The sequence below is a fragment of the Serinus canaria genome, chromosome 3 (genome assembly GCF_022539315.1).
Source record: "Serinus canaria isolate serCan28SL12 chromosome 3, serCan2020, whole genome shotgun sequence".
Classification (NCBI taxonomy): domain Eukaryota; kingdom Metazoa; phylum Chordata; class Aves; order Passeriformes; family Fringillidae; genus Serinus; species Serinus canaria.
Window position 1 is genome coordinate 41713675 of NC_066316.1, and position 25993 is coordinate 41739667.

The window sequence follows — 25993 nt, forward strand, 5'->3', positions numbered from 1 at the left end:
CCGTGGCCATGGCCCCTCTGCTGGCAGGGGCCTGGGCGCCGAGCAAGGGCTGTGTGTGCACAAGAGGGGTGTGCAAAGCTAGTGGGGAGGACTTGGAGCAGGATACATCCTGGGCAAACACGGGAAGGGCATTAGAAAATCTTACCCTGAGGAGGGGTTCTGATGGGCCACACACTGAAGGTGTTCTGCGTGCACTGTATCATGTGATTTTAAAACAAATACCTATTGTCATTGATTTCCAGGTTTCATGGCCTTGTTCATCTGACCACTGGAGAAGCAGCTGAGGGAACTGGGGTTGTTTGGCCTGGACAAGAGGAAGCTCAGAAGGGGCCTTATTGCTCTCTACAACCACCTGAAAGGAGGGTGTAGCCAGGTGAGGGGTTGGGCTCCTCTCCCAAGTAACAAGCAGTAGAACAAGAGGAAATGGCCTCAAGCCGTACCGGAGGGGGGGGGGGATTATATTAGATACTGAGTAAAAATTTCTTCATGGAAAGTGTTGTCAAGCATTGGAACAGGCTGCCCATGGAAGTGGTGGTGTCACCATGTCACCATCCTCTGGGATAGTTAAAAGATGCGCAGATGTGTGCTCAGGGATGTGATTTAGCAGTGGACTTGGCAGTGCTTGGTTGGTGGTTGGACTCAATGATCTTATTAGTCCTTTCAAACCGAAATGATTCTGTGATTTTTCTGCTTACCAGCATCCACCTGCACCATTGTATCTCACATTGGGCAGTAGAACACTGGCTGGAGAGAATGCCAGACAATGGACCATGGATGCACTGAAGAAATAACACTCAGAGCCAGACATAGACATTCCTCTCTGCTTGGAAAGGGAGGAGATGCCATCCTCTTGGAACAAATTACAGTTCCTGTAGTATAAAACACACCCCTGAGTACAAACAGCGCTCAGCCTCCCTTTGCTTTAATTGGCCCTTTGGCGGACCAGTTTAGCCTTCTGCCAAGAGATGATTTATGGAGAGCAATTAGGTGAAACAGAATTAGTTCCTCTCTGTTCTGCTATTTTTCACAGCAGTGCTGGGAGGAAAGCTTTCTTTTTCAGAGCATATATTCCCATGTTTATTCCCCATAATTGCATCCATTGTTGATATCTTCAGGCTCCCTGCTGAGACCAAGTTCCCATTGTGCAAATATATGGATACTTTCCAGATTTATGAGAAGAGGCAGGCCTGGTGCTCCAAATGTGGCTGTCATTTGACCAAACTTCAGGTTTGCAAATAAAGTCCAAGTTACTCATGTCAGCTTTTCCCACAGCTGTTGAGAAGACCGAAACCTCCAGAAAGTGACTCACTGTGTATTCATCCTTAAGATCCCTCTGGAGATGACTGTGTCCTTCATTTGCCTCTAGACAGACCCTCGTGGACTAGCTCAGGGTAGATGCCCGGATCAAATGCATAGAGTCAAGTGAGAGGAATACCAGACAAGGGGTTAAGGCAGGTAAAAGGCATTTCAGTGCTAACACAAGCCCAGAGATGTGAAGTACCCGAAATCTCATATTCAGCCATCAGCAAAACCAGGAGCTTTATCCACAACACCTCTGTGTGGGCCAAGGCATATTCTCACACACCAGGATAACATGTTGACTGGGGAAGGAGACTTTCAGTGCCCTAGACACACAGACTGCACACCGGCTGTGTCACAAGGAGGGTAACCATGTATCACTTCAGGAAATTTCAGAGTTCAGTTGCAGATGAAAATGTGTAGGCTGAGCTCTATGGGGGCTTGTCCTGCTTCAGGGGAATGCATGCAGATTCTCTTCTATGTGAACATTCTGGTGTGCAATAAGAAATTTTTTCATGCTGTAGCCTTTCTCCCAGAAGGCAGGGACAGCCTTTCCCTCTCCTCGCCCTGCTGCTTCATGTCATGGCACTGCAGGAAAATTAATGTCTCTGAGATTTCAGCCTTGGTGTCAAGGCACTAAAAGTGCACAGGAGAGATGGTGTCTGGGGAGTACGGGTGGAAAAAGAGGAATGAGCAGAAAACACTTATAAAATGTCTCAGTTTTTTTGAAAATACAATACTCTGCCTGACATATGTTAAGAATCACAGGCTCATCTCTTGAAGGGCAGAAACAAACAAATCTGTATCACCTACATGCTTACTCTGCTCTAGAGTTTTACAAGGACTGAGCAGTTTTGCTCTTTTACCATGAAATCTCCTTTTGAAAGCAGTGAAAGAGCATTTTTCCCCTTAGGTGAATTGTTATTCATGCCACTTGGTGCTCTCTGCAGATATTCAGGGTAGGAGGGAAATGCAACACGTCCTGTGATAGTCTCTTATGGACAGACACCAGCAACACAATTCTGCTGGCTCAGGAGAGTGGCGAGCAGGACTTGAGCCGCTGACCTAGAACACCTTTGCTCCTTGGGTGTCCTGGCTCAGTGGATAAAAGCAGGGTGTATTTTAACACTCCCTGGAGCAGCAGGTGAACACAGATGGCGAGAGGCTGTGACACCAACCTGTGTACATTTCCCTTTGGCATGCAGTCCCAGCGGACATATTGTGACATTTAAGCAGTACAAGACAGTACTAACACGAAAGTCTTGTCACACTGAGTAATAAAGTCCTTCCTCCAGGATTCCACTGCCTCAGGAACTGTGGATCTGCAGCCCACCGGGCTGTCCCAGCAGGGGGATAGAGCAGGTCTGTCCTTGGGCTGTGCAGGCAGTGAGTGAGTGCCTGCCAGTGCGTGAAAGCGCTGCTGGCAGACAGGGAGCTGTCAGATCGAATGCAATTAATTCCTAGTGGGACTGCTCTGGACACCATTAGGCTCCTGCAGACTGCAGAGATCTCTCTACAAGCTACATGACCAGGCAAGATTTCAAGGTGACAGCATGACAGCATGAGTGATGCACAGGCTGGCAACATGTGTTAAGGGTGAACACCATTTTCTTCCAGGCACCATCATTAAATGTCTGTTCCTGAAACATCAGAAGTTTTATCCACTTCCTTCAGCCATGGGAGCAAAGCACTCAGGGAGTGTGAACACCAGTGCAATTGCAGCTGCCTACAGGCACTGCCCTCCTGCCAAGACACTGCTAATCCCATGACACCAAGAGAGGGGGCCAGATGGGCATTGTGCAGAAGAAGGAGTGGATCTGGCAGAGGGTGAGCATCCCCAACAGGCACACTTGCTGCTAACAGGAACAGAGTAAATTTTTTTTTCTAGAATAATTTTTTACTCTAGAAAAGACCCTTATTCACTTTCCAGCATAATTCATGGGATAGAAGGTGACACAAAGGCTTGATGTAGGAAACGATGGTTTCCATTTCTTGGTGTCCTTGCTTAGCATCATGCTACAGCTCTGGCTTTCATCCTCTGCTGTTCAGCATTTGGCATGTGCTTTTTCTGAGTCACACTTATGTAATTCCTTCCCCATTAACATCAGGTAGACTGGTCATTCAGGATATAAAGTTGGTTATTCAAATGACAGCAACTTAAAGTCTTTCATAACCCTGTTGTCATTATACCTCCTGCCCTGTCAACAGTTTAACATTGGAGGGTTTATCCATAACCTTTGGCCTGACTGACCCCATGTCCTCCAGTGCTTGTTTCCTGCTGGCTAAGCCCCTTTAGTGTCATCTAACCTTCTCTAAGGGACTGGTTTAGGCTAGAATATTTTTGTACTCTTTCTCCAGGTGTTTGAGAGATATGACTGGTTTTTTCAAAGTCTCTTTATTGTTCTCCTTATATTTGCAAAGATTTAAGGGGAGATATTATATGGACTGAGGAACCACCTGTGAAACTCAGCAGCTCTCTGTCCTTCCTCCTCCAGATCTGTATGAAGTTACATAAAACATATTTTTTCTGTCTCTGAGATTAGTCTCATTTTGTACTGCTTGGCACCCTCTGATCCTGGCCTTGATTTGAATCCAAATGCCACAGTCACAGTCACATGAAACCACGCTGTTTCTGATACTTTCCATTACTTTGGCTCAATGCAGTGCATGGACTTTTGCCCAGTAGCTTGCAGCCTGGCAGGCTTCACATATGCTCCTGCACACAGCCTAGCTAACTGGCGACATCTTCTATTGCTCCAACAACAGCAGAGACCAGATAAAATTAAGCCCAGCTTGGGGCTGTTTTTTAAGGAAATTTGTGTTGTCTTCTGGAAGAAAAGTAGTACTTTCTCTGGAGAAGAAATAGCTGGCTACAGAGGGGCTGGAGTATCCTCCTCTCCCTCATTTCCAGGCAGAAGTGAAGCAGAGGGAAGGAAGGTGAGAAAGGACAGCTTTAGGGGTTCTGCAAGACAACCTGAGGACTGGACAGCCCTACAAAATGTTGTGGACAGCCTAGTGAAAAAGGCTAGAGAGCAATGAGAAGAAGGGTACAGAAAATCAAAGGGAGGGTTTTTAAGAAGTGCGCTTTAAAAATCTTGCAGATAAAGGGGGAAAAAATACCTTGGAGGAATTGTAGGATATCAAAATCTCATTCAAGGGAGGATCCTAAAATAACAGTGAATGCAAGAAGTCTGGGTGCTTTCACTGTGCTGTGCAAAAGCAATAGGTTCTTCTCCTAAAGAGGCAGCAGTCTCAGATGGGGTCTTAGGATTAATGTGTGCTCACACCACCTGCAGCTTTGCTGTCACTGCCCACTGCTGTGGCTGGCTGTGAAATGCTGGTGTGGCCCAGGCTCGCTGCAGGGCTGAGGGCAGGGGGTGCTGAGCTGTCACCATGGGGTGGTTCCCCCACCATAGCCCAGCTTACCTTGATGCTGACAGCACTGCTGTGCCAGGAGGCAGCTCTGCTCTGCCTGTCCTCTTTTTGCTCGGCCTCTCTGATGGGCTGCCACCCCTTTTACACACCCAGAAATGTGAAACATCTTTTTGTATGCTTGGGTAAGTAAGGGCAACATTATCTGTGCTGGCAGCTGAAATATCATCATTAGACAGCCATCTGAGTGCTTTACCCAGCCAAACAGCACAGCTTTCTGAGCTGTTGTTCCAGGCTTTTGTCAGAGCTAAGCACACAATGCTGCATTAATTAATCACTTTGGGGGTGCGGCAGCTTTACAAACAAAAGAGGGCTTTTTATTTTAGAGATTGCTTTTATTCTTTTTCTTAAGACTGTGAAACACCAAGTGGCAGTATGGGAAAGGAGCCAAGTTGCAGTATGTCTTCAGCTCCCTGAGTCAGAGGCAGTCCCTAAGGGAGCTCAGCTTTTCCTGGGACTAACAGAATAGCTACAAGAGCATTCACTTTTTTTTTTTTTTTTTTTTTTTTTTTTTTTTTTTTTTTTTTTAATGACAGGAGTTATGGTTTTCAAAGGCTTTCATCAGGGTATGTTGCCAGAAGGCAATGTTAATCCTTCTTTCATCATGAATATTCTGCGCTCAGTAATACTGTTCCTCTGATTTATCCCTCAGGCAGTAACCTAAATTGTTATTTCATGTTTTTACAGTTAAAACAGAAAAGGTAGAAAAATAAAGAAAAGTAAAAATAAAAATAAACCCAAAACTGCAAAATGTAATCCTTTGCTTAAGAAGCATCCAGCAAAAACAAAAGAGCAGGAAGTTCTGATCTGCCTGGAGATTGACTTTTGCCGCTCTATTGAAACCCCAGAAACTTTAAGTTATGAACTCTCTCATTATTTCCTGTAGAAAAAAAAAAACTGGATATAAATTTAACTTTCCCCTCCTCTTCCTTCCAGAATTAGTGGTTTTCCAAAGGGCAGTACGGTAATAACATTTCCAAATGCTCCTGGCCGGGACAGCCCCGGCCGCGCCGGGAGCAGCGATGCGGCGAAGCCTCCGCACGGCGGCAGCTTCGGCTAAGGAGACGGGAAGGGGAGGGGAGGGACGCGGGATCAGCGCCGGGATGCACGCTGTGCCGGATGCACCCATCCAGGCGGACCTCAGACCTGCCAACACTTCCACACCGGGGCAGTTGGGGAGTTGGTTCCCACTTGTGCGTGGCTGGAGCTGGTGCTGAAGGAGTGGATGGGTTTAGCACCCCGAGCAGGGAAATGCTGCGCTGCTCCTGCAAACTGGGCAGCCTTAATACTGCCCGGCTTAATCTCTCTGCTTTCTAGCAAGATCCGAGAGCAGGAGAGTCCAGCGTGGCCAAACACTCGTTAGTCGTGCATCCCTCAAATTAACGCCAATCTGACAGCCCTGCCCTCATCTCAGGTCGCAAAAGGGTCTGTAGATTGTATTTGGAGCACTGAAAATTGCGGCTGCTGTCCCAAGAGAGTTGCAGTTTTGCCCCTGTAGCTGGATGAGTGGGAGCTACTGCAGCTCCCGAAGATGGAAGAGTCCCATAATGCAGTGAGGAAGGAGCCGGTCTATTTCTCACTAATGAACTGCACGAGCTACATATCATTAAAAACACCCCTCGAGTGAGGCAGGAGACCACCACAGACTGTTCAGAGGAACACCACACCGTGCCCAAAATCGTGGAGTCCTGCTGGTAGCAACTATCTGCCCATCCAGGCAGAGGAGTGGGAGGAGGGGTGGAGGTGTTTTGAGAGAGGCTTGGCAAAAGATAAAGGGGAACCTGAGTTTGTGCAGGCAGCAAGGATATCCCATCTTCTAAAGGTCTTTCTGTGGCTATGCTTTGAATTTCCAGGCTAGGAGACAACTATTGTGCATAGTACCCTGTGGACAATTTGGCTGGGGTACAGAAATTACAACGAGACTTTCAAAACCTCAGTAGTGACAGAAAAGATCCGCCACCAGAGATATCACTTAGGAGATCCCCAGGGATCACTACTGAGCTTATTGCAGCATACTTGCAGTACTGAGGGCAGCCAGATATTTGGTGGTGGAGGCTTTTGGAGCAGAATATTGTGGCATTTCCCAGACAGGGGTCACCTGGCTGCTTCCCTTGCTCAACTTGGGTAACAGCTTGAAGGCTTCTGTGGCTGATCCGGCTGGCAAATATTGGCACAATGCAAAATCCCTCCCTGACACAAAGGCATCTGCCAATGCTCTGATAACAAAGCTGGCACCAGCTCTTTCAGGCAGGCATTTTGCTGCTCTGGTGCTGCCATCCCTGCTGCTCTGCTTTATCCACAGGACTGTATGAAGATAGAGTGATATCAAAAAGGTAAACACACTGGGCTGGGAGTAGAGAAACCTGGCTGTTTGTCCTTGAGATGGTGCCAACCTGTTGCATGACTGAAGGTGATTCATGTCACCTTTTTTGTGCCCACTTTCACTCTCAGAACAGGCTGCTCTGTCCTGGCTGCTTCTGTCTGGGATTGTCTCTTGCTCCTCACAGGCACAGCCTATGCCACAGGAAAGGACCCAAAATCAATTTTATGTTGCTGATGTAACTGTTAGACTGAAAAGTACTTTAAGATCCTCAGGGAAGGAGATTTCCTCTGCGCACACACACAGTAGGCCCACAGTCATGCCTCTGTGTCCATGTGCAGGCTGTGCACAGACCATTCTTAAAATGCTCATAAAAACTGCATCTTCCACTGGGACAGATGAAAAAATAGGGCTACAAAAATTAGAAGCCATCTTTACTCTCAGGGCCTGCAAAGACAAGCTGTGACAAACCAAATGAAATTTTAGGCTGATTGTACTAGTGTTAATACAAGCTTCCCTGAGAGAGACAGCAAGATGGTGATGCTCTCTCCTCCAACAGGAAGGATTTGTGGCACTGCCAGGGTGAGGGCATGCCAGGCAGCTGGCTCAGCCAGAGCACATTTCCTGTGGGGAGAGAGCACTGTGCTACACCAGCCCTTCCACCTGAGTCAGCTCTCAGGCTGCCCACTCACCATGTGCATTTCGGCATCATCCAGGCAGACACGCTGTTTTCCTCCAACCCAGCAGAGGAATGGCACACGTGATCCTTGGGGTTTATGGGAGCCAAGTTACCAAGTTTTCCATTGCTCCTTGCTGTGAGAACCCATGGCAGAAGCAGGATAATCCCTCTCTTTCATCATCTGTACTTTGAATGTTATTATTGAAAAGCATTTTTGCAATCCTCTTTACACAGAAAATTGGGCAAGCTGAGTACATCTCTCATGCTCATCAGAAGATTTCACAGAAAAGTGGTTCCATCCAGCATGGGCAGAGGTCAGGCATACAGAGAAAACACAGGAAAAATCACATGCAAACCTATTCCTGTTTTATTAAAACAGCTAAAAATATATTACTTTGCACTGCCTTTCCCCACTAGAGACAGCAAAAATAAACAGAAAAAATCAGGCCCATGGCAGCTTGCCACAATTCTTGCCGAATGGGAGGAAAATCAGTTTACTAAAGTAGAGAAACTTGCCAGAGTGGTACTCCTTTCCTACTTATTCACTCTGGAAAAAATCCCCAAATACTTTGTCTGCAGCTGAAGTTAGAACAGAGCCCATAGCTCTGGCAGGAGACAGAGACACATTTTAGACCCCAGTGCAGTAACTCTGCCACAGTTTGTGCATGTACCCTGATTAAAAGAGAAAAAAACTGAAACACAGCTAATTAATATGAAAAGCCTACCCACAGTTTTTGAAAATCGTTCATGTTTTCCATGGTTTATGTTGATTTTGAAGAGTTAGCAGCATGTTCCTAAATGCTCTGTGCGCAGGAACAATGGTGAGGCTGAGGGTCGGGTTTGCTGGGTGTGTTGTTTCTTTAGTATAGCACTATTATACTCAGTATAGTATTCTCAGTCTGTGCTGCAAAATGAGCAAGCATAAGCTGGCCTCAGTCAGACATCTCTATTTCCACAGCAAGTTGAAGACAGTCCCTCGGGGAGAAACATGAGAGATGCTGGAACAAGCAAAATTCATGACAGCTGTCTGTCTGGGGGTTTCTCTCAAGTATGCAATCACGCCTGGACCATTATGTTCTGCAGAGGCCAATGGCCACACCCTCTGCTATTTCATTTAATATTTAATTGCTTTTTGTACCAAGACCTTTGGTCTCTGCAGCATCCTGTGGCAGTGTCTCCCACAGTTCAGGCATGCAAAAGGGTTCCTCCTTTATATTTGTAGACTGAGAATTTTACTGGGAATGCACTGATTCTGGCAATATTACAAAAGAGTTGTTCAAGACTTTCTGTTCACCTTTAGCATTTTATGTTTATACTTCCCATACCAGTGGATTCTCTTTCAAATTGAAATGTCTTGGTCTCTGTAGGCACTCTTACTGCTCCACAAAGCTTTTTTCCTGTCTGTCTCACAATCAATCATTCTTCCTTTCCACCCCCACAACTGACTGCCACACCTGGGGTGACCACTGCAGTAGCTGATGAAGCAATAGTCCCCAGTCTTCTTTTTGTCAGATCCTCCCAAAAAGGGATTCTCTTTTGCCTTTCCTCCAAGACCTTTGCGCAGTGCCTGTTTACCTTCTCCATTTGGAGCCTTGTTAAGACTCCAGGCTGTGTTTCCTTACCAAAACAGAGAGAGGGAACTTTGTGAATGTTGATGGGATGTAGATGTTCGCTATTACCAATGTCAGCTCACAGGCTGCATAAACAAACTGTTTGTGGCCTGTTTCTCACTCAAGACACTTTTAGGCTTAATAAGAGAAACCCTCAAATTTAGTAATGAATTATATATGCCGTGTACATGCTATTATGTCTAAATTAGCCATACATATATTAATTCATAATCCATGTGTGTCAGATGTGCCAGCTCAGGTTAGGAAAACATCATGTGAAGGTCTGTGGTCTGAGCTTGTGAGCAGAGTAATTTATTATCCCTCCTCCAGGTCTGCTGCCTCACAGGATACAAGAGCATCATCACAGGAGTACATCTGGCCCTTTTGAGTTCAAGTCTTGGAGCAAAATTCAGGAAAGCTGGAAAACAAACGGAGTGAAACAGAATAAAATATTTACTATTGTCTCCACACAAAGTGCTGAATTTTATACAGCTTTTCCCAGAACAATTCAGATCAATGAAAACACTTTTCGACAAAGTGGAGACGCAATGTTCTTCTGCAAAAGAATAGCTGCCTGGTCGATCAGTCAAAACTTTAACTTGGACAAAAACATTTTCCCGTTCAAGGCTGAATTACATGCTGCTGTCTGTAGGGTTAGTGTTCCTCTGCCAGGGTTTAAATTTCTGAAGCCTTTTTAGCAGTATTTGCATGAAGAAGTGCTGGAGCACCATCACCAAGAATTTTTTCGTGGGGCAGGGGAGTGCTTCCACATTAGCACTTCACAACAGTGAGGCTGACCAGGAGGTCTGATCCCTAGGATGGCTGCAGGGAAACCCATAACTGCAGCACCAGTGTTTTTCCACCCCTCTTTGCTCCCTCTCAGCAGCTACCATGAATAACAAGCAGGAAAAACAGAGGCAGGTTTTGAAGAGAAATGAGGGCAGCGGTGGGGGGGAGGGGGGCGGGCCCGGCTTATGCAAGAGTGGGTATAAGAGGGGGAGCCGAGTGCCCCTCCAAAATCGGAGAGTGGGGCAAAAGGAGAGCGCGCACCTCACCGCTGAACAACAGGTTTGAGAGCTCTGCGTTTTTTTGTGCCTTTACTGTGGCTGCTGCAGGGAGAGGTTCATTAGAAACCATGGGTGGGCCACAGACTTATTTTGGATAGGGGATGTTTGTAGAACAGCCTTGCTTTCACCTTCTTGGGTTCCTTGCTGCTAGAAAGCTCTTTGCCCAAATTCGGCCCAGTGCAAGTTCTCTGGCACAACTCTCTTTAAGGGGCAAAATCCTTGGATGCCAGAACTGAAGGGCAGGATAGAGACTCTGCTTTTTAAAGTCAAAGCTCTATCTTTAAGTACACTCCCATTCCTAAAACCATGGCAACCCAACAAAAAAAGCCTGACAACAGAGTCCACATATAGTAATTGGAATAATGCTCATGGACTCCTGCTTAAAAATGTCTCAAAAGTAAAATTAAAGACTAACTGTAGTTAAGTACTACTAGGACCAAACATGTTGCAGGTGTGGCAGGATATGTTCTTCGTAATCTGAAAACTTCTCCTTTAGAGAAGTGTTAAAAGATAAAAGACAAAGATCTAAGAAGTGTGCTGGTGTGTGATGCATCTTAATAAGGGAATAATAACTGAGTGAGCAAGCACAAGTGACTGGCAAATGAGGGGGGAGCTGTATCTGAGGATTGTAGTAGTGCATGAACATAAGGTGAAATCAAAGGTTCTTCCTCATTACTGGGGCCAGCAAAATTCCCAGTGGCCCAAAGCAAGAGGAGGACTGTGGTGAAAACAGGACATTGAACATTTCCTGGTGAAACTTCTTTTTCTGGAGAAAGCTAGGTATTTTAATGTGATTACTTTATTGATGTAGGGGCAAGGGTGGGGGGCAAAAGATAGACTTCTGTGTTCCTCAAAGACACTGACCATTTTTTTATCGACAGAAAACAATAGAACTGAGTGCACAAACACCAAAAGACACCCAAGGATCAACTTGGCTGAAAACCCCAAGAATATTCAACTAAACTGAACTTCCTTTATGTGGCAGAGCCCCCAGATCCGCATGCTAGATTTGTTGTTCAGGTGACTCCTGCTCCTTCTCTTCTTCAGGCAGCATCCCCTGCAGCCAGGGCTGCCTGTTTAGGGCTGGTACTTACAGCACAAGGAGACCAACAGCTGAAGCATGGCTTGGTCATGACCTTCAGGGGAGCTGGGAGCAAGAGACAGCCAAACAACAACATTGTCTGGATGCTACAGAACAAAGGCATAATGATCTAAGGGAAAAAAGTACAGTGGGTGAAGGCTTTCTGATTTCCCTTTTCAGTGTTTATTGTCCACAGCAAACATGTAAGTCTGACAGCTGTGCTGTATGTTATTAACATCACTTGTAGCTTATTAGCCAAACCAATTATTTTTGAAAGTAATTATTTTTAATAAGGATACTTTTCAGAGTTTTACGGAATACAAGGTGCCCTTCCATGAAATAGCTTTCATTTGTGTGTCCTCGATACAGAGAGCACTGGGATGGGTTTTCTTTTTACCTGTGCTCAAGCCTCATCTAGAGGGATGCAGCAGACCAGCTCTAGCTCATAGGCTCGGCATGGTCTGGCCATCTGTGTGCACTGCTGATGCCTGCCTAGTGCCTCGGGTGGACCCACATGGGTGGTGGTGCAGGAGATACAGATATGGGCTGTGCTCATGTCCCACCTGCAGCTCCACTGGCCTCTAAGGGACCAGCTGGCTCCCCTGGTCTGCCTGTGGGAAGGAGTCTCCAGGGTAGAGGGGAAAGAAGGAGGACCTGAAACCTAACTTGATCTCTTAGCATTTAGCTGAGCAATAAGCATTTTTCATTTTTCATCCTTCTCCCTTTGCCTGTATTCTTTACTCAGCTAGAAGCATTTTAAAACTGTCTGGAGATGGTACAAATGCTCAGGGATTGTTCTGTGGGCAGATGCTTCCTCAACTGAGACGCTCAGGCAGCAAGAGGACAAAACACTTTGAATGTTTCAAGCTATTTGTTTAAGCCTTGAGTGCATGACAGCATGTTATACAAGCCTGGGCTCAGAACCACTTTTGGACTTCATTATAGTGAAGGTAATCAGATTGTTTAAATGAAAAGCAGGACTGCAGAGACAGAAATTTCTCATTTCTTTGGCATTAGGAACCTGGCATACAGCCCTTGGGCTGGCAGGACTCAGCTGTCCCTGTCTCCACCTTTATCTCCACCAGCTCCAGCTGCTCAGGCACAACATCCCCCTCTCTCAGCTCTCTCCTTGAACCCAACAGGTAGCTGGGCACTGCACTACAAATCACGCCAGACTGACCTTCTAAAATCGAAGCACAGATGATAAATCAGCCCTACTCCTGTTAGAGCCATGGGATTTTAATTACTAAAAATAAAGGACACTGAACAAGACCCAGTCTAACCAATTGCATTTATCCCTAGCTTGATTCATTGTTTACCTGCTTAAATAGGAAGAAGGGGCTCACCAAAATTGAAAGATTGTTTCAAAAGCAGCACAAAGATCTGCAAATCCCAACCCCTTTTCCCAAACAAGACTTGAGAGGCTGACACTGGGAGGCATGAAGTCTTTGTGATCCAGCTCTGGCCATCTCCCCTATCTGGCTTTCATCTTCTCAATTTCAACATATCTTGTTCAAGAGGAGAAAGAACAAAGCCTTGACATTCTGAACAGTTCAAGAGGGAAAGAAAGGGTAAAAATTGAGAGCTTAATCACTTTATTCTGCAGTAGCATGCATGATGTGTCCCAAGGCTGCAAGGTAGAATTAAAGGCAATTTATCTGTGAAGTCAAAATCTGTTCACTGTACAATAAATCAAAAAATCCAACTGTACAATAAATATAAGTACAAAGAAATCTTCATTCCTTTCAGTCTGGCACAAAATGAGGTTTTTCCTATGATCAGTTATTCTGTGTAGTAAAAACGCCTGTGTCTGCCTTGGTAAATGTGTAACTGCAGGCTACACAGGTGTGCAGGGTCTGGCTAAAGGTTGTGTATCCCTCCCTGGAACTTTCTACGCAGCCGGTGTTGAGCCGGGCTCAGGTCTCATTGGCCCGAGGTAACTTCTGTCGGCCCCCAGGTTGTGATGTAAAGCAGCTTTGCGCAATGCCGCCGCAGCCAGCCGCCTAGAAAGGGCAGAATTCCACCCTGTCCCGCCGCCCCGGGGGGGAGAGGTGTCCTGAGGAGCTCTCCTGAGGGACAGCAGCATCGGAGGGGCAACAAAGGGGTGACACCCCCAGGACAGAGGCGAGTACGCGTTCTTACTGCGTTTGCTTTGAATGCTGCTTTTCCAGCTCAGGTGTTCGTGCTTGCCCAAAGAGCTTGGCGCTCTCTTCTTTAGCCACATAAACCGCGCTGACTTTCCACGGATGGGGCTTAGGGTGAGTGCTTGGCAGTGAGAACTGCTCCTCTTGCTTCTGCTCATGGAACAAAAGCTGAACAGAGCTGGGAGCTCTGGCAAGCCAGAGAGAAGTGACCGCTGGGTGCCAACAGTGCCTAATGGCATAGCCTGCCTGGGTGGCACAGGGTCACCCTCCTGCTGTGCAGGAAAAATTGAGTAATGCCTCAAAAGAATTGTGTGATGGAGAGAACAGTGTGGGAAGGGAATTCTTTCTAATTTGTGGCTTTTTGGTTCGTTTTCCTGAGCATGCCAATGTGAAAATATGCATTGAGGAGTCTAGGAATCCACTAGCACAGTAGCTGGGCTAACTGTGAAAGTGAATTTGGGAAGGTACCTACCAAGATAATTTTTTAACCAGTCACAAGCAACGAATATGCTCTGTCATGCAAGTCATATGCTGCCAGTGGGGTTGGGGAGGTGAAGAGGGGCTGGGAGCAGAGGGGACAGCAGCAGGACTGTGCTGCCCATACAGTAATTTTGAGGATGAGGTGGGAGTTAATGGGGAAGAACAATCCTTGGGTGAAGGCACAGGGACAGAGATCTACAGCAGATCCTCCCCTGCATGCCTCTGGGGAACAAATAGTTTCAGGCTTGGCTCACAGGCATTCAGTGGGAAGACGCTTATATATCCTGAGTGACCATCACAGGAACATAAATTCCATTTGCAAGCCCAGCTGTTAGATAGGAGCCTACAGCCAGGGAATGCAGACATCCATGTCAGCAGGCAGACATACTTTGCAAGGTAGGTCTAGTTACCAAGCATCTGCACATCTCAGTTTTTGTATGTGCAACAGAGTGGTGGTACAGCAAACTGGGATATCATTAGGCATGAAATATGTGGGGACCTCTCAGGGGACAGAATATGGTTATACATTGTCAATTAGGCTGGGAAGGGGCCAGGTCTTGAATAGCTGGATTTAAACACAAGCTTCCACCCTGGGTAAAGTGTTGGTGAGACAGACATGGCTCTGTGTCCTCTCAAAAGGCTCAGGCTACCAGAATTACAATATCTGACAGACTGGTGTGACTCAAAAAAGCCTTGGAGGAAGAAAGCAGAGAGTAGGGCTTGGGTACTGGCAAGGTTGATAGCATTTTGCCCATCCAATGAGCTCTGCAGAACTTGAAATGTGTGAAAGAGAACAAAGATACAATAAACAAGGAATTACTACTGGAATAAAAATACAGCTCTGAATAACAGCATTTTGGCTGATGATATGTGTTACAGATGCATAATTTTCAACACATTTCAATTTGGATTTCAAATACACAGATAAAAAGTCATGTATTAGAAATCCAAGAAAGGTACAGCAGAGAAATTAGTTATCAAAAACTTTGATATAAGAGAGAATCCTAAAAGTATAAAATTTGTCTCTGTGTGTGTCCATGACATTCTCATTCCCAATGTGCATTACATCCTTTGTGCTAAAACACCAGTGACATCTACATACAGTAAAATTCTCTGCTTCTTGTCAGGAAAAACAAGAGCAGCAAGTGGTCATTTACCTCAGGAGAAGACTGCCTGCGCAGCTGAGTAAAACTCAGCCTACCCCTTCTAACTCTGTATTCAGAAAAAGAAGGTGCAATGAAAAATGGTTTCAGTGTGAGCACATTTGTATAAAGGAGCCTGGAGTGTGTTTGCCTAGAAGCTAGAATGAATATTTGCACTGGGCTATGAAAACATAACATGCTCAGCTAGTGCCAAGTATTTTGGTGGCTAGACATCCATTGCTGACTAGACATATGTTCTGTGTTTGGACCTTAAGAGAACTGGTTTCCAAACCTACTCCCTGCATAACAGCAGGCACATTGCTTAGCCTGTCTGTGTGTCAGCAAGGCTCAGTGCAGCAGTTTGCAGAGATGGCTCTGACCAGGTCCCAGGAACAAATGTTGTTGCATTTGTTGCAAAACAAGGTTTTGCAGAAATAGCATGCTCTAGTTTGTAGGCATAACCAGCATCCATTACCATTACCATGATACCAATCCTTAGGGTACTGCAGTGGGTAATGGAGTCACATCTATGCTTACTGTTTCCCACCTGCTGCCATTGAAACTGGTGTCTGTCTTATCCGGGGCTTTTTGGGGGCAGAGTCAGACCAAGCACCACTAATACTACAATCCCCACCTTTGTAATTCCAACACAGCACTAGCACCTCGCCCTGTGATTAAGAGAAACTGTACTTGAAACAGACTGACCAGTCTCCTTTCCTCCTAATTTTTTCTTTCAGCAGACACGGTGGAGGCAATTTTCCAACATGAATCTGGTAGCAGATCTTCTCTGCTTGTTGGCTTGCCTTACTGTGGTGACTTGTGACCGGGTCTACGTCCACCCTTTCAATTTGTTTTCTTTCAATGAGAGTGACTGTGACAAGCTGGAAAAATTGGTTCAGGAGGGAAAGACTATTGTCCCCATCTCCATTGAGTCCCAAACCACACCTGAATATGAAGGTGGCATGAATGACAACAAGTTGGAAGCCCCAAGCCTCAGCACCTGGGGGGAGAAGGAACGGAGCTACCTGAGTGACCTGGTGTACGTCCTGGGCATGCGGTTTTACAGCGCGCTGCAGAAAGCACAGAGGGGCCAAAATGTGCTCCTGTCCCCAACCAGCCTCTACAGCTCCTTGGTGTCATTCTACCTGGGGGCCTCAAACCAGACAGCGCTTGATCTGCAGGGTTTGCTGGGATTTGTCCCCCCCTCTGGAAACCCTGACTGCACTTCCACGGCAGTCGGAAGCAATTTCCTTTCCAGCCTGAGGACGATCGAAAGGCTTGTGAAGAGCGGGGACGAGGAGCTGCTCTTTTCCAAGACACTGAGCTTGTTCTCTGCCCCTGGCGTAGCCCTCTTCCAGCTGTTCATGGAGCACTTGCTCCCCAGTGCTGATGCATTCTACGCCCGAGCCGTTGACTTTGCCAACCCAGGCGAGGCAGCAGAACAAATCAACGCCTTTGTGGAGGCCAAAAGCGAGGGCCAGAGCAAGGCCTTGCTGGCAGACATCGACCCATCCGCCGAGCTGCTGTGCACTGTGGACGTCCGCTTGGCAGGTATGAGGCAGCACTGCTCCTCTTGGAAACAGGCTTGGGGAAGGATGGGCAGCAACCTGGGAAGGAAGCAAGGTCATGCCTGGCTGGTGGGGAAAGGGAAGGGCTCGGATGAAAGGCTGGATCTCTGCTCCCCACCACTGTGCCAGGGATCCTGCCTGCTCTGCCATGAGCCAGCAAGGGTGACGGGGAGTGAGGAGAAGGCAGATGGCCTCCAAGAAATTTTCCTTGTCCAGGAAAGGTGTGGAAAGGTACATAAGAAAGAGTTGTACAGCATTTCTTGCTGAGAAGGAGCTGAAAGTCACAAGGGGCCTCCAGAAAGATTGATCAGGGTGTAGCTTTAAAGAAAACCAAAGGAGCTGGGGGATGCAGGGCAGAGGCAGAGATACAAAAAAGGCTAAAAAATGCAATGGACATGACTCCTCTAGTGGCTATTAAACACGAAAGTCTAGAGGCAACATCTGGCTCAGGAAGCAACTGAACATCATCAGTTATGGAAGCAGGGCACTTCCACAAACCTAGAATACGGTGATCCCTTCATTGCCTAGGGTCATTCTGTGCTGCTGTCCCAGAAATCCCCCTGCTACAACTGAGCCTTCTCTTCTGAGTGTAGCTGCTTTCCTAGATCCTCATGACTGAATGCAGTATCAAGGACTGCACACTTCAGACAGCTTGCCTACTTGGGAATGTATTTCAGAACACTTGCAGTGAGCCCCAAGTTCCTGAGTGGGCCTCTACTGCTAAAGGTGGAGTTGTGGTGCCCAGGAAAACTCTTTGTGCCTCCATCTTCCCACGTCAAAACTGGATGCCAGGTTTTCTTTGCCTTTCATGGGTGCTGTTATTCTCTCAGTGAGCTGTGGGCATCACCTTTCTCTTCATTGTAAGATCTAGCATAGATATGATAATACAAAAGTAATTGTGTTACACACTTGGGCATGGTGACAAAAACATTTTTCCTTTAGCAGAACCATTTTTTCCTCTTCTGTACTTGAAACTTGCATAAGCTTAGAAACATGTGTTTAAGGGTTTGCCTCACTGGGTCAGCTCTACTACCTTCCCTCTCAGAAGATGCATTTTAAATGTTACAGTCCCCACACATGGGATGGACAAAATTGGCTCAAGAACAAATGAATTACACAAGCAATTACCTTCTAATTAACACAGAAGAAGACTTTAGCATTTGGTTTGCCATTTGGTTGTGAAGGTGCACCCATGATAGCTGATACTGTCATGCTCCATGTCTGTCCCTATAGCTGCAGAAAGGAAAAAGTACATTTGTTTTCTCTGAAACATGTTACATAAGCTCTGAGATGCTATTAACAGCCATAGCACTGATAAAGTGACAGAAATACGTACAAAACAACAGGTAAATGTTCCAGTGGTCTCGAGTGCTGTTCACTTGCACACAGTTTTCTTCACATTTGTAGACTTGCTGCCAAGCAGGGCCTGCCATTTAGAATTCAGTGCAGAACATCAGGTGCAAGTTTTGCTGTGGGCAGTAGGTTCTTTAGTGCTGAACAGGACTATCTGCCCAACTGGGCACAGCATTGATCTCTGGCAGTGAGAAGACTACATGTTGAAATGCAAAGCTGCACAGAAGCAGTGCAAGGTGGGAGCAAGGCCTCTCATAGTTGTGAACTGGAAAAGAAATTTATTTTAAGGTGTAGTAAGTGTTAGAGTATGTCCTTTTTATCCTCCTTGGCTCAACCAACACTTCAGTGCTGTGCTTACAACCTTCCCCATTGCTTTGGTTTGTAAGATGGTAAAGGGTGAGACCTCAGGCAGAGCTTGTGCTGCCTTCCCTCTCCTGAGCCCACCTGGCTGCCTGAGAGTGCTCCTGCACCAAGGGCTGGCCCTGATGGATGTGCTTCCAAACATGTCATCACTGCACTCGAGAGACAGAGAGGAAACCAAGCTGACCCTCTGCACAGGCCTGTGAGCCCTTGGGGACCACGTGGCAGCCTGGGAGGAAGCAGGCAACCAAGCAAGCAGAGACACTTTCCTGTCCCCAGGAAAGGCCACAAAGCCAGCAGAAATACAGCAGCTTTAGTCACAGTCCTGATGGTCATGGTCCCTGTGCTGTGAGCTTGATGCCACCAGAAGGCAGATTAAAAGGGGGAGACATATGATTACAGTAGCTAAATGTGATTTTATACGTGCAGTCCTTCTCTAAGGCACAGTGTGTTCTTAAAAAGACCAGCTGAGGGGCAGAGGGGAGGAGGGAAGGAAGAGGAGCATCAATTTCTCTCTTCTTGATCTGTTTTTCAGTGAATGTTAAGCAAGCCTTCCCGCTCAAAGAGCCTCAGGAGTTCTGGGTGGATTCAAGCACAAAGCTTTTGGTCCCTATGTTGTCCATCACGGGGACATTCAAGTACAAGAGTGATGCCAGTGGCACTTTTTCCGTGGTGGAAGTTCCCATCAGCCGGACGGCGCTGCTGGTGCTGCTGCAGCCCGGCAATGGCAGCGACCTGGAGCGCGTGGAGTCCCAGCTGACCTGGCAGTCCTCAGCCTGGCTCCAGCGCCTGTCCCCAAGGTAGGGAAGGGGCTGTGCACCCTCCTACGGAAGGGATGGATGGCACGGGGTGAGCCACACAGGCCTGCCCCTCACCTGGGGTCAGGTCCTGCCGGGGAGGCTTTACTGCCTGCACAAAGAGAAACCCCTGCACAGCCAGGGGGCTCACTTCAAAGGAGCTCCACTTCGGGGGGATCAGCTTTTTATCTGGGCGTAGTTCAAGGAAATGAGCATCCCACTCATGAAGTGGGATGATCTGGGGTTTAGCAGCAGACCCTGGGTGAAGTCTGGGTGAGTTCACACTTGGAAAGAGTAACACGCCCCGCTGTGTTTGTGCCCATACACCAGGCACTTGTTGCAGCTGTTTTCACGTGCCCATTCCCCAGGACTGCCCAAGCACGATGCTCTCAGAGTGAACAAGCACTCACTTGCCTCTCTCTCTTCCTGTCTCTGCAGAGAAATTAAATTAAAGCTGCCAGCATTAACACTGGAAGACAGCTCTGATCTACAGGAGCTTCTTGCAGATATGGAACTGCCTGCACTGCTGGGGAAGGGGGCAGACTTCAGTAAGATAAGCAATACCAGTCTAACAGTTGGAAAGGTACAGTACATATCACTGGCAAAAAAAAAAAAAAAAACAAAAAAAAAAAACCAAAAAAAAAATCCTGCACAGTTTCAGCCTCCAAAACAGAATAAATTTAACTAGCACTAAGCAGTCAGAGCCATGTAGGGGACATGCTTTGTAGGGGACTGAGTATCACATACAGTGTTATGTTTTTGATTTAGAAGGAGAATAATGCTGATAACACAAGAGTTGTAGCTGTTGGCAAGTTGTGGGAGGGATGAGTGAGCAGCTCAGCTGCTGGCTGGGGTTAAACCATGACACAAGGGTAACAGCATTACAGACCAGCCCAGTGTAAAAGCAGTTCTACAGCTTTTGCACGTTATGGACAAGCACTCCAACATCTTTTTTAAACATCTGTGGAGTACAATGTGCTTCATAATTTACTCAGACTCTCCTTTGTCCCATCATGATTGTGCTGTGATGACTCCGGAGTTACTCATATGTTTTTCCTTACAGGTAATAAATAAAGCCTTTTTCAAACTGGCCAGTGATGGAACAGATCAGCCAGAAGACTCTGCAGCACAGAAGGAAGATGTGATGTACCTGGATGTAACACTGAATAAGCCATTCCTTTTTGCTGTTTTTGAAAAGCAGTCAAGGGCAATGCTTTTTCTTGGCAGAGTAGTAAACCCTCTGCATGAGGATTAAATGCAAACACAGAGGATAAGAAAGGAGTGGAATGATGCACATTTCCCATCACCTTTTTCTTATTCATCAGATATTTTTGTGATGTTGTTGAGTGCTCTACTTAGCTTTGAGATGAAGCAGTCAGTGCTCAAAATACAGCTTTTTGAAAGCTAACACCTTGCAGCATTTCATCCCCATTCATCTATTTCATGTGAGGTGACTCACATCCTTCCTCCAGCTTCCATTTTATTCTTTGTGTCTCTTTTGCTCCTAGTTCCCTTTTTGGATGCAGTGGGGCAGGGCAGTGTTTCGATGCAAAGCATCAACTTGAAAAAACAGATAAGCAGCTTTTACTATAGTATTTTTATTTACTGTAGAAAAGGACCTCTTCATTCTTTAAAAAGCTTTTTTAATTGTATAGTCAGTTTTGCAAGAGAGACTCCCTTTTACATCACACTGAAGATTTTACAATTATCCACATGGATTTCTAGCTTCATCAGCAACATTTCCCTCTAAAATGCTGCCAACAGCACAGGCAGGCTCCACTTGTCCCACTGAGACAAGATTTTTCTCCTTTGGAAGCAAAAACATGCTTAGAAGAATTTTCTTCTTTCTGCAGCCCAGATGGATATGTTCACTTCTTAACTCTATGGAAATGCTAAAAATAGGGTTTGGTAGTATTAATGAACTGTGATGGATAAATTCTCAGAGCCTGACAGAATTATCTCTGATTTTTTTAGGGAAAAGATCCCACAAGGTCTACTTTTGCAACACAACTCCATTTATTGGATTACTTTATAACCTGTGAGACATTTCTTACAGCCTTGTAGCAAAGAAAGACATTACTGGTTAGAGTCCAATTCTGTAAACTGCAACATATCCAACCATATGTTCTTTAAAAATAGCATTAATGACAATAATATATATTAGTATAAATAGTGGATGTGGTACTGCTACTTGTGCATAAAATGATTACAGCAGTCCAGTCCAACTCTTAACAGAGTTATAAAATTTTGAAACATTAAAGAGGAACTACAGATTATTACATGACTCTTTGAAGTGAGGAATTGGGAGACAAACCTTGGTACTAAGGAAAGCCTGGAACAAGAATTTCCACCTCTCATCTCTAGATTTATTGTTAGCACTGATGGCACTTAAAAATAACTGCAAACCTCTTTGGCAGATCATGCGAGACCTATCCTACAGTGCACAGCAGCTCCTTACCATCCACGGTGGCCCAAATGTATATCTAATCTAAATGCACTAATGCCAGCAGCTTGGTGTCAGTCATGTGGATATGTGACACATCCCTGTAGCTTCGTGGAAAATGCCATAACATCATAAATAAAATAACCCCCTAGGAATGCTAGGATACAGCATCCACGTATTTATCCATTTATACTGTATGGACTCCAGATGCTCTAACATCTAAATATGTACTTGTATTATATACAGAAGTAATTAAGTATGAATGTGCAGAGGTAGAAAGATGCAAATAAACTCACTTGCAAGTTTCTTTGCCACTGTTCAGTTGGGCTTTTTTCCACAAATGAGTTCTGGCTTATTCTGTCCATAAAGAAGTTCTGGGTACACTGACAAAGTTAAGGGAAAAATGCCTTTATTCACCGGTGGGGGCCACATGCTCTGGAACTCTATATCCCTCTTCAGTGGTTACAGGCAGACAAACAAAACAAACCCATCAAACGCACTTTTCAGAAAAGAAATTTTGTGGTGGAAAGCACCTCTCCACTGACACCCTGGGTATGAAAAGGAAGAAGAAAAGGGCAGGGACAGAGAACTAAAAGTAAACTGATCAGAATAAGGACTACAAAGAGAGAAGTGCTGGAGCAAATGTTACAATACCAACAAGGTAAACTATCTGTACAGCTACTCATTCTCCTACATATTCAAATGGTAAAAAACAACCAACTAACAAAAAAACCCCCGCCCACATCCAATTCTCAACTAAGTCTCTGCTTCCTCAACAATGTATACTCTCCTGAGACTTTGTTTCTGACATCAATTTTACATGTAAAATTTCATGGCATGTATTTTACCAGATTCCTCTGTCAGGCACACCATGATGCACATTCCAAGCATCCTAGACACCACTCACACACTGAGATCCCAAATGCTATCTACAGCCTAATCATCTAATGAATGAAGGACCTAAACTCAGGCTCTAAGAGGTGGGAGATTTGGAGAAAGAGAACAAAGGCAAGGATGACCTCTTTAAGTTTGATCAGACAGCACAGTTTATCCCTGAGCATTGCAGACAATTTACGGACAGCTTAAAAAAACACAACAACTTCCAAGAAATCTATGTACTTTGCTTCCTCATCCTCCCATTTGACATTGAAAATACAATGGTTGATGGAAAAAAGAGAGTAAATATTCCTCAAGTGGTCCAGCCAAATGCACATAGTGCTAGTTATCTTTAGACAATGAAGTTAGAACAGTCTGGTCCACTTCTGGTATAACCTACCACGCTGAGAACCCAGTTACCATTTTAGAGGAAGACATACCACTGCTTTCTCTCCTCAATATTGAACAAAACCTCTTCAGCTAAATTCCTTCCAAGACTAGAAAGACATAGCAAGTTTTCTAAAGGTTCTAGAATGGAAGAAAAAAAAGGCACAAAATCAAAACTGCATTACTGTCATGAAGTGCACTTCAAAAATTACTTAAGGAATAGAAGAAATAGGATTAGTAGCAGAAGACATCTCCATTGGAACACTTACATGGTAGATCCTCTCCTCAATGATTCACAGTGTTTGAAAATGCTAAAATTCCGTTTACCAAAGACAAAGTTAATTCACACCTTTCTTTCAATGAGTGTATCCCACAAATTCTTAACTGATGTATTATTCCACTGAAAGAAAATTCCATCCTATTCACGTGAACAAAAATAAAAGATGGGAAACTGACACAGAACCAGACATTTAAAGCAATCATAGGACCGTTCAGCAGTTTTGATTTGCTACACAATGTTATTTCCTGCCCTGAAATTAAAGCTGGTCTTCAATGGAAAAGAACAGAATTTCAGCCTAAATCTTCAGAAAGTTGCTGAAGACAAGTAGGAAGCCCTGTTATTGCAGGAAGATGTGGAAAAACCCTTGCAACTCAAGTGTAAGTAATCTCTCCGTGCCTTTTTGGTTTGGTACACAGACTACATACTTTTCCCCAGCTTTGGAGGATACAAATAAAACTGTTCTATTTTCAGTCACTAGTCTGTACAGGTCTCAGAATCTGCTGCTTTGGTGACAGCTGTTGTAGAAATTTAAATGTATAGAGATGCAGACCTGCTGAAGTGAGCAGTTGCACAGTGCATTTACAATCCTACAATCTCAGGCTACAACTTACACATCCATTTTATAATAAGAAAACATTGCTGAAAACAACAGTAGCTAGAACTAGGAAGATGTTTCTACTCCTGACTCTTAAGAAAATTAAGAGGTGTGGGGAGAACATGCTTTCTGTGTTCATGTATTAGAAGCCTGGGAAAATATAATAGGTACACAAACTCCTTGTTCATAAGCAGTAAGAGTTACATCCACTCAGTAGTGTGTGCCTAAGGCTGAGGATTTCCACATGCCTGAAAGAGACAAACAGATCTGTCATCTGACAAGTTGGTTCACTTTGCTGTTTCTTTTTTCAGCAATAAACTTGGATGCTCCCTTGATTGTGTATGTGCCATGAACAGGGAGAGGCAAAGCAAATTAGAAAAGCCAAATCCTGCTCTCCATTACTCAAGATTGAATGCAAGCACCACCATGTAATTTTAAGCAGCAGGGCTTTCCTCACTGCCTCCCTTCAAAAAATTAGCATTAGAAAAGTCATAACAGCCACCTTTCCTAATTGCTTCAAAAGCACCATGATCACCCAGTTGTGTCTTCTCAACTAAAATGTGATCAGTTTCCAACAGTGAGGAATGAAAGCCCTCAAGCTGTGAAAGGTTTGTTCACTACAGTTTCAATTACCCAAGAGCCATGTGCTACACACTTCCTATCTCCAAGTACTTGGAAAATTTGCAAAATTTGGGCACTAAGCGCCAAGCACTCTAAATACTTAACAGGTATTTTTAACTAACAATCTGGAACTAGAATTCCAGTGTTAAATTTTCACAAGGTTAAGGAAAAAAAAAAGGAAAAAAAAAGTCAGAAAAAACCCCCACAAACAAAACCAGGGCATTTTTTGACTTTAGAGCCCTAAATTCAACTCTTGCTGTGCCCAGTCTATGTTTCCTGTCTTTCACTTGTGGATGAGAAGCATCATAGGCAGATCTCTCTAGGTTCAAGAAAGCTCTTTGTTAATCCTTCTACCATTTTAAACCCTAGTAACACTTTCAAATTTCCAGCTAAATAGAGATACGCCTTTCACTGCTTTAACTAGGTTTGAAGTTACAAAAATTCTACATGTCGGAAGGTGAGTTCTAATAGATAATATAATACAAATAAGAAATATGCCAGCCTTGAATAAATTCTAGCTTAGTGAATTCAGTTTTAATTTGAAGGAAAACAGGTAGTCTGAATAACATTTAAGTAAGATACTTGTAGTAAAAATTATTTTACAAATTTAAATTACTTAATGAGTTTTTGTCACACAGCCCTTCACAACAACATGGTCTGTGAAAAAAACCACATCAGTTAAATGAAAACATTCAAAACCCAAACAAGAGCGAACTATATCCCATGATGAAGGAGCAAAGCAGCAATGAGAAATGGCAGAATACTGTTCCTGAGAGTACTTTATGCAGCTCTGCTAAGGGTTAAGGTTACCCCTAGGGCTAGGGTTCTGAAAACCACAAAGAGCTCCAAGAAAACTGCAGCTGCAAAAATCATGCCAAGAGAACTGCCAAAACATGGCTTCCTCCTCACCTTACTGCTTGACACCAGCCTCACCCCCATGCACCTTCTACTCCCTCACCTAGGGTTAGGCTTAGGCTTCTGCCTAGGGTTAGCGTTTCAAGAACCACAAAGCCCAGAGCCATGGGATGCCATGAAGTGCAGGGACATGGACGAAAGTTTGCTAAAACTAATCCCCACTGAAATTCTGGAAACAGAAAAGGACTTAAGAAACACTCTAGAAAGAAGATATGATCAAAGGAAATCTAATTGAGAAAAAAATAATAAGAAACTTGAAAAATTTAGTGACTACAAGAAAATGGACCAAGATTACATGAGGTGCAGTGCAAAAGACCAAAACATGCCAAAATTAACCTCACAGATGCTGCAAAATCAGTGTAAAATGTCTAGGAGGAAGACAGAACACTGAGGGGAAGAGATTAGAGACATGGCAGGGATACTGGGGAAAAAAAAATCCTCACCAAAGAGAAAACCATGAAAAGGCATGGGATGCCATGAAGTGCAGGGATATGGACCAAAGCTGTTGATTCCCATTTAAATCATAACATTTCATTTCCTTTCC

General features: G+C 44.9%; 1 protein-coding gene across 6 annotated transcripts; it reads left to right on the plus strand.

Moving 5' to 3' along the window:
- Positions 1-13392: 13392 nt before the first annotated feature.
- Positions 13393-22082, plus strand: AGT (angiotensinogen). Of its 6 annotated transcripts, none has more exons than XM_018917047.3 (5): positions 13393-13746; positions 15992-16805; positions 19071-19335; positions 19771-19915; positions 20396-22082. In XM_018917047.3, the coding sequence occupies exons 1-5, from the start codon at positions 13645-13647 to the stop codon at positions 20585-20587; spliced, it is 1518 nt and encodes a 505-aa protein (XP_018772592.3). In that variant the 5' UTR covers positions 13393-13644; the 3' UTR covers positions 20588-22082. The 6 variants fall into 6 exon arrangements, with proteins under 6 accessions (XP_018772592.3, XP_018772594.3, XP_018772597.3 ...); XM_018917049.3 differs by having other exon boundaries at positions 15995-16805; XM_018917052.3 differs by having other exon boundaries at positions 13393-13616.
- Positions 22083-25993: the final 3911 nt, after the last annotated feature.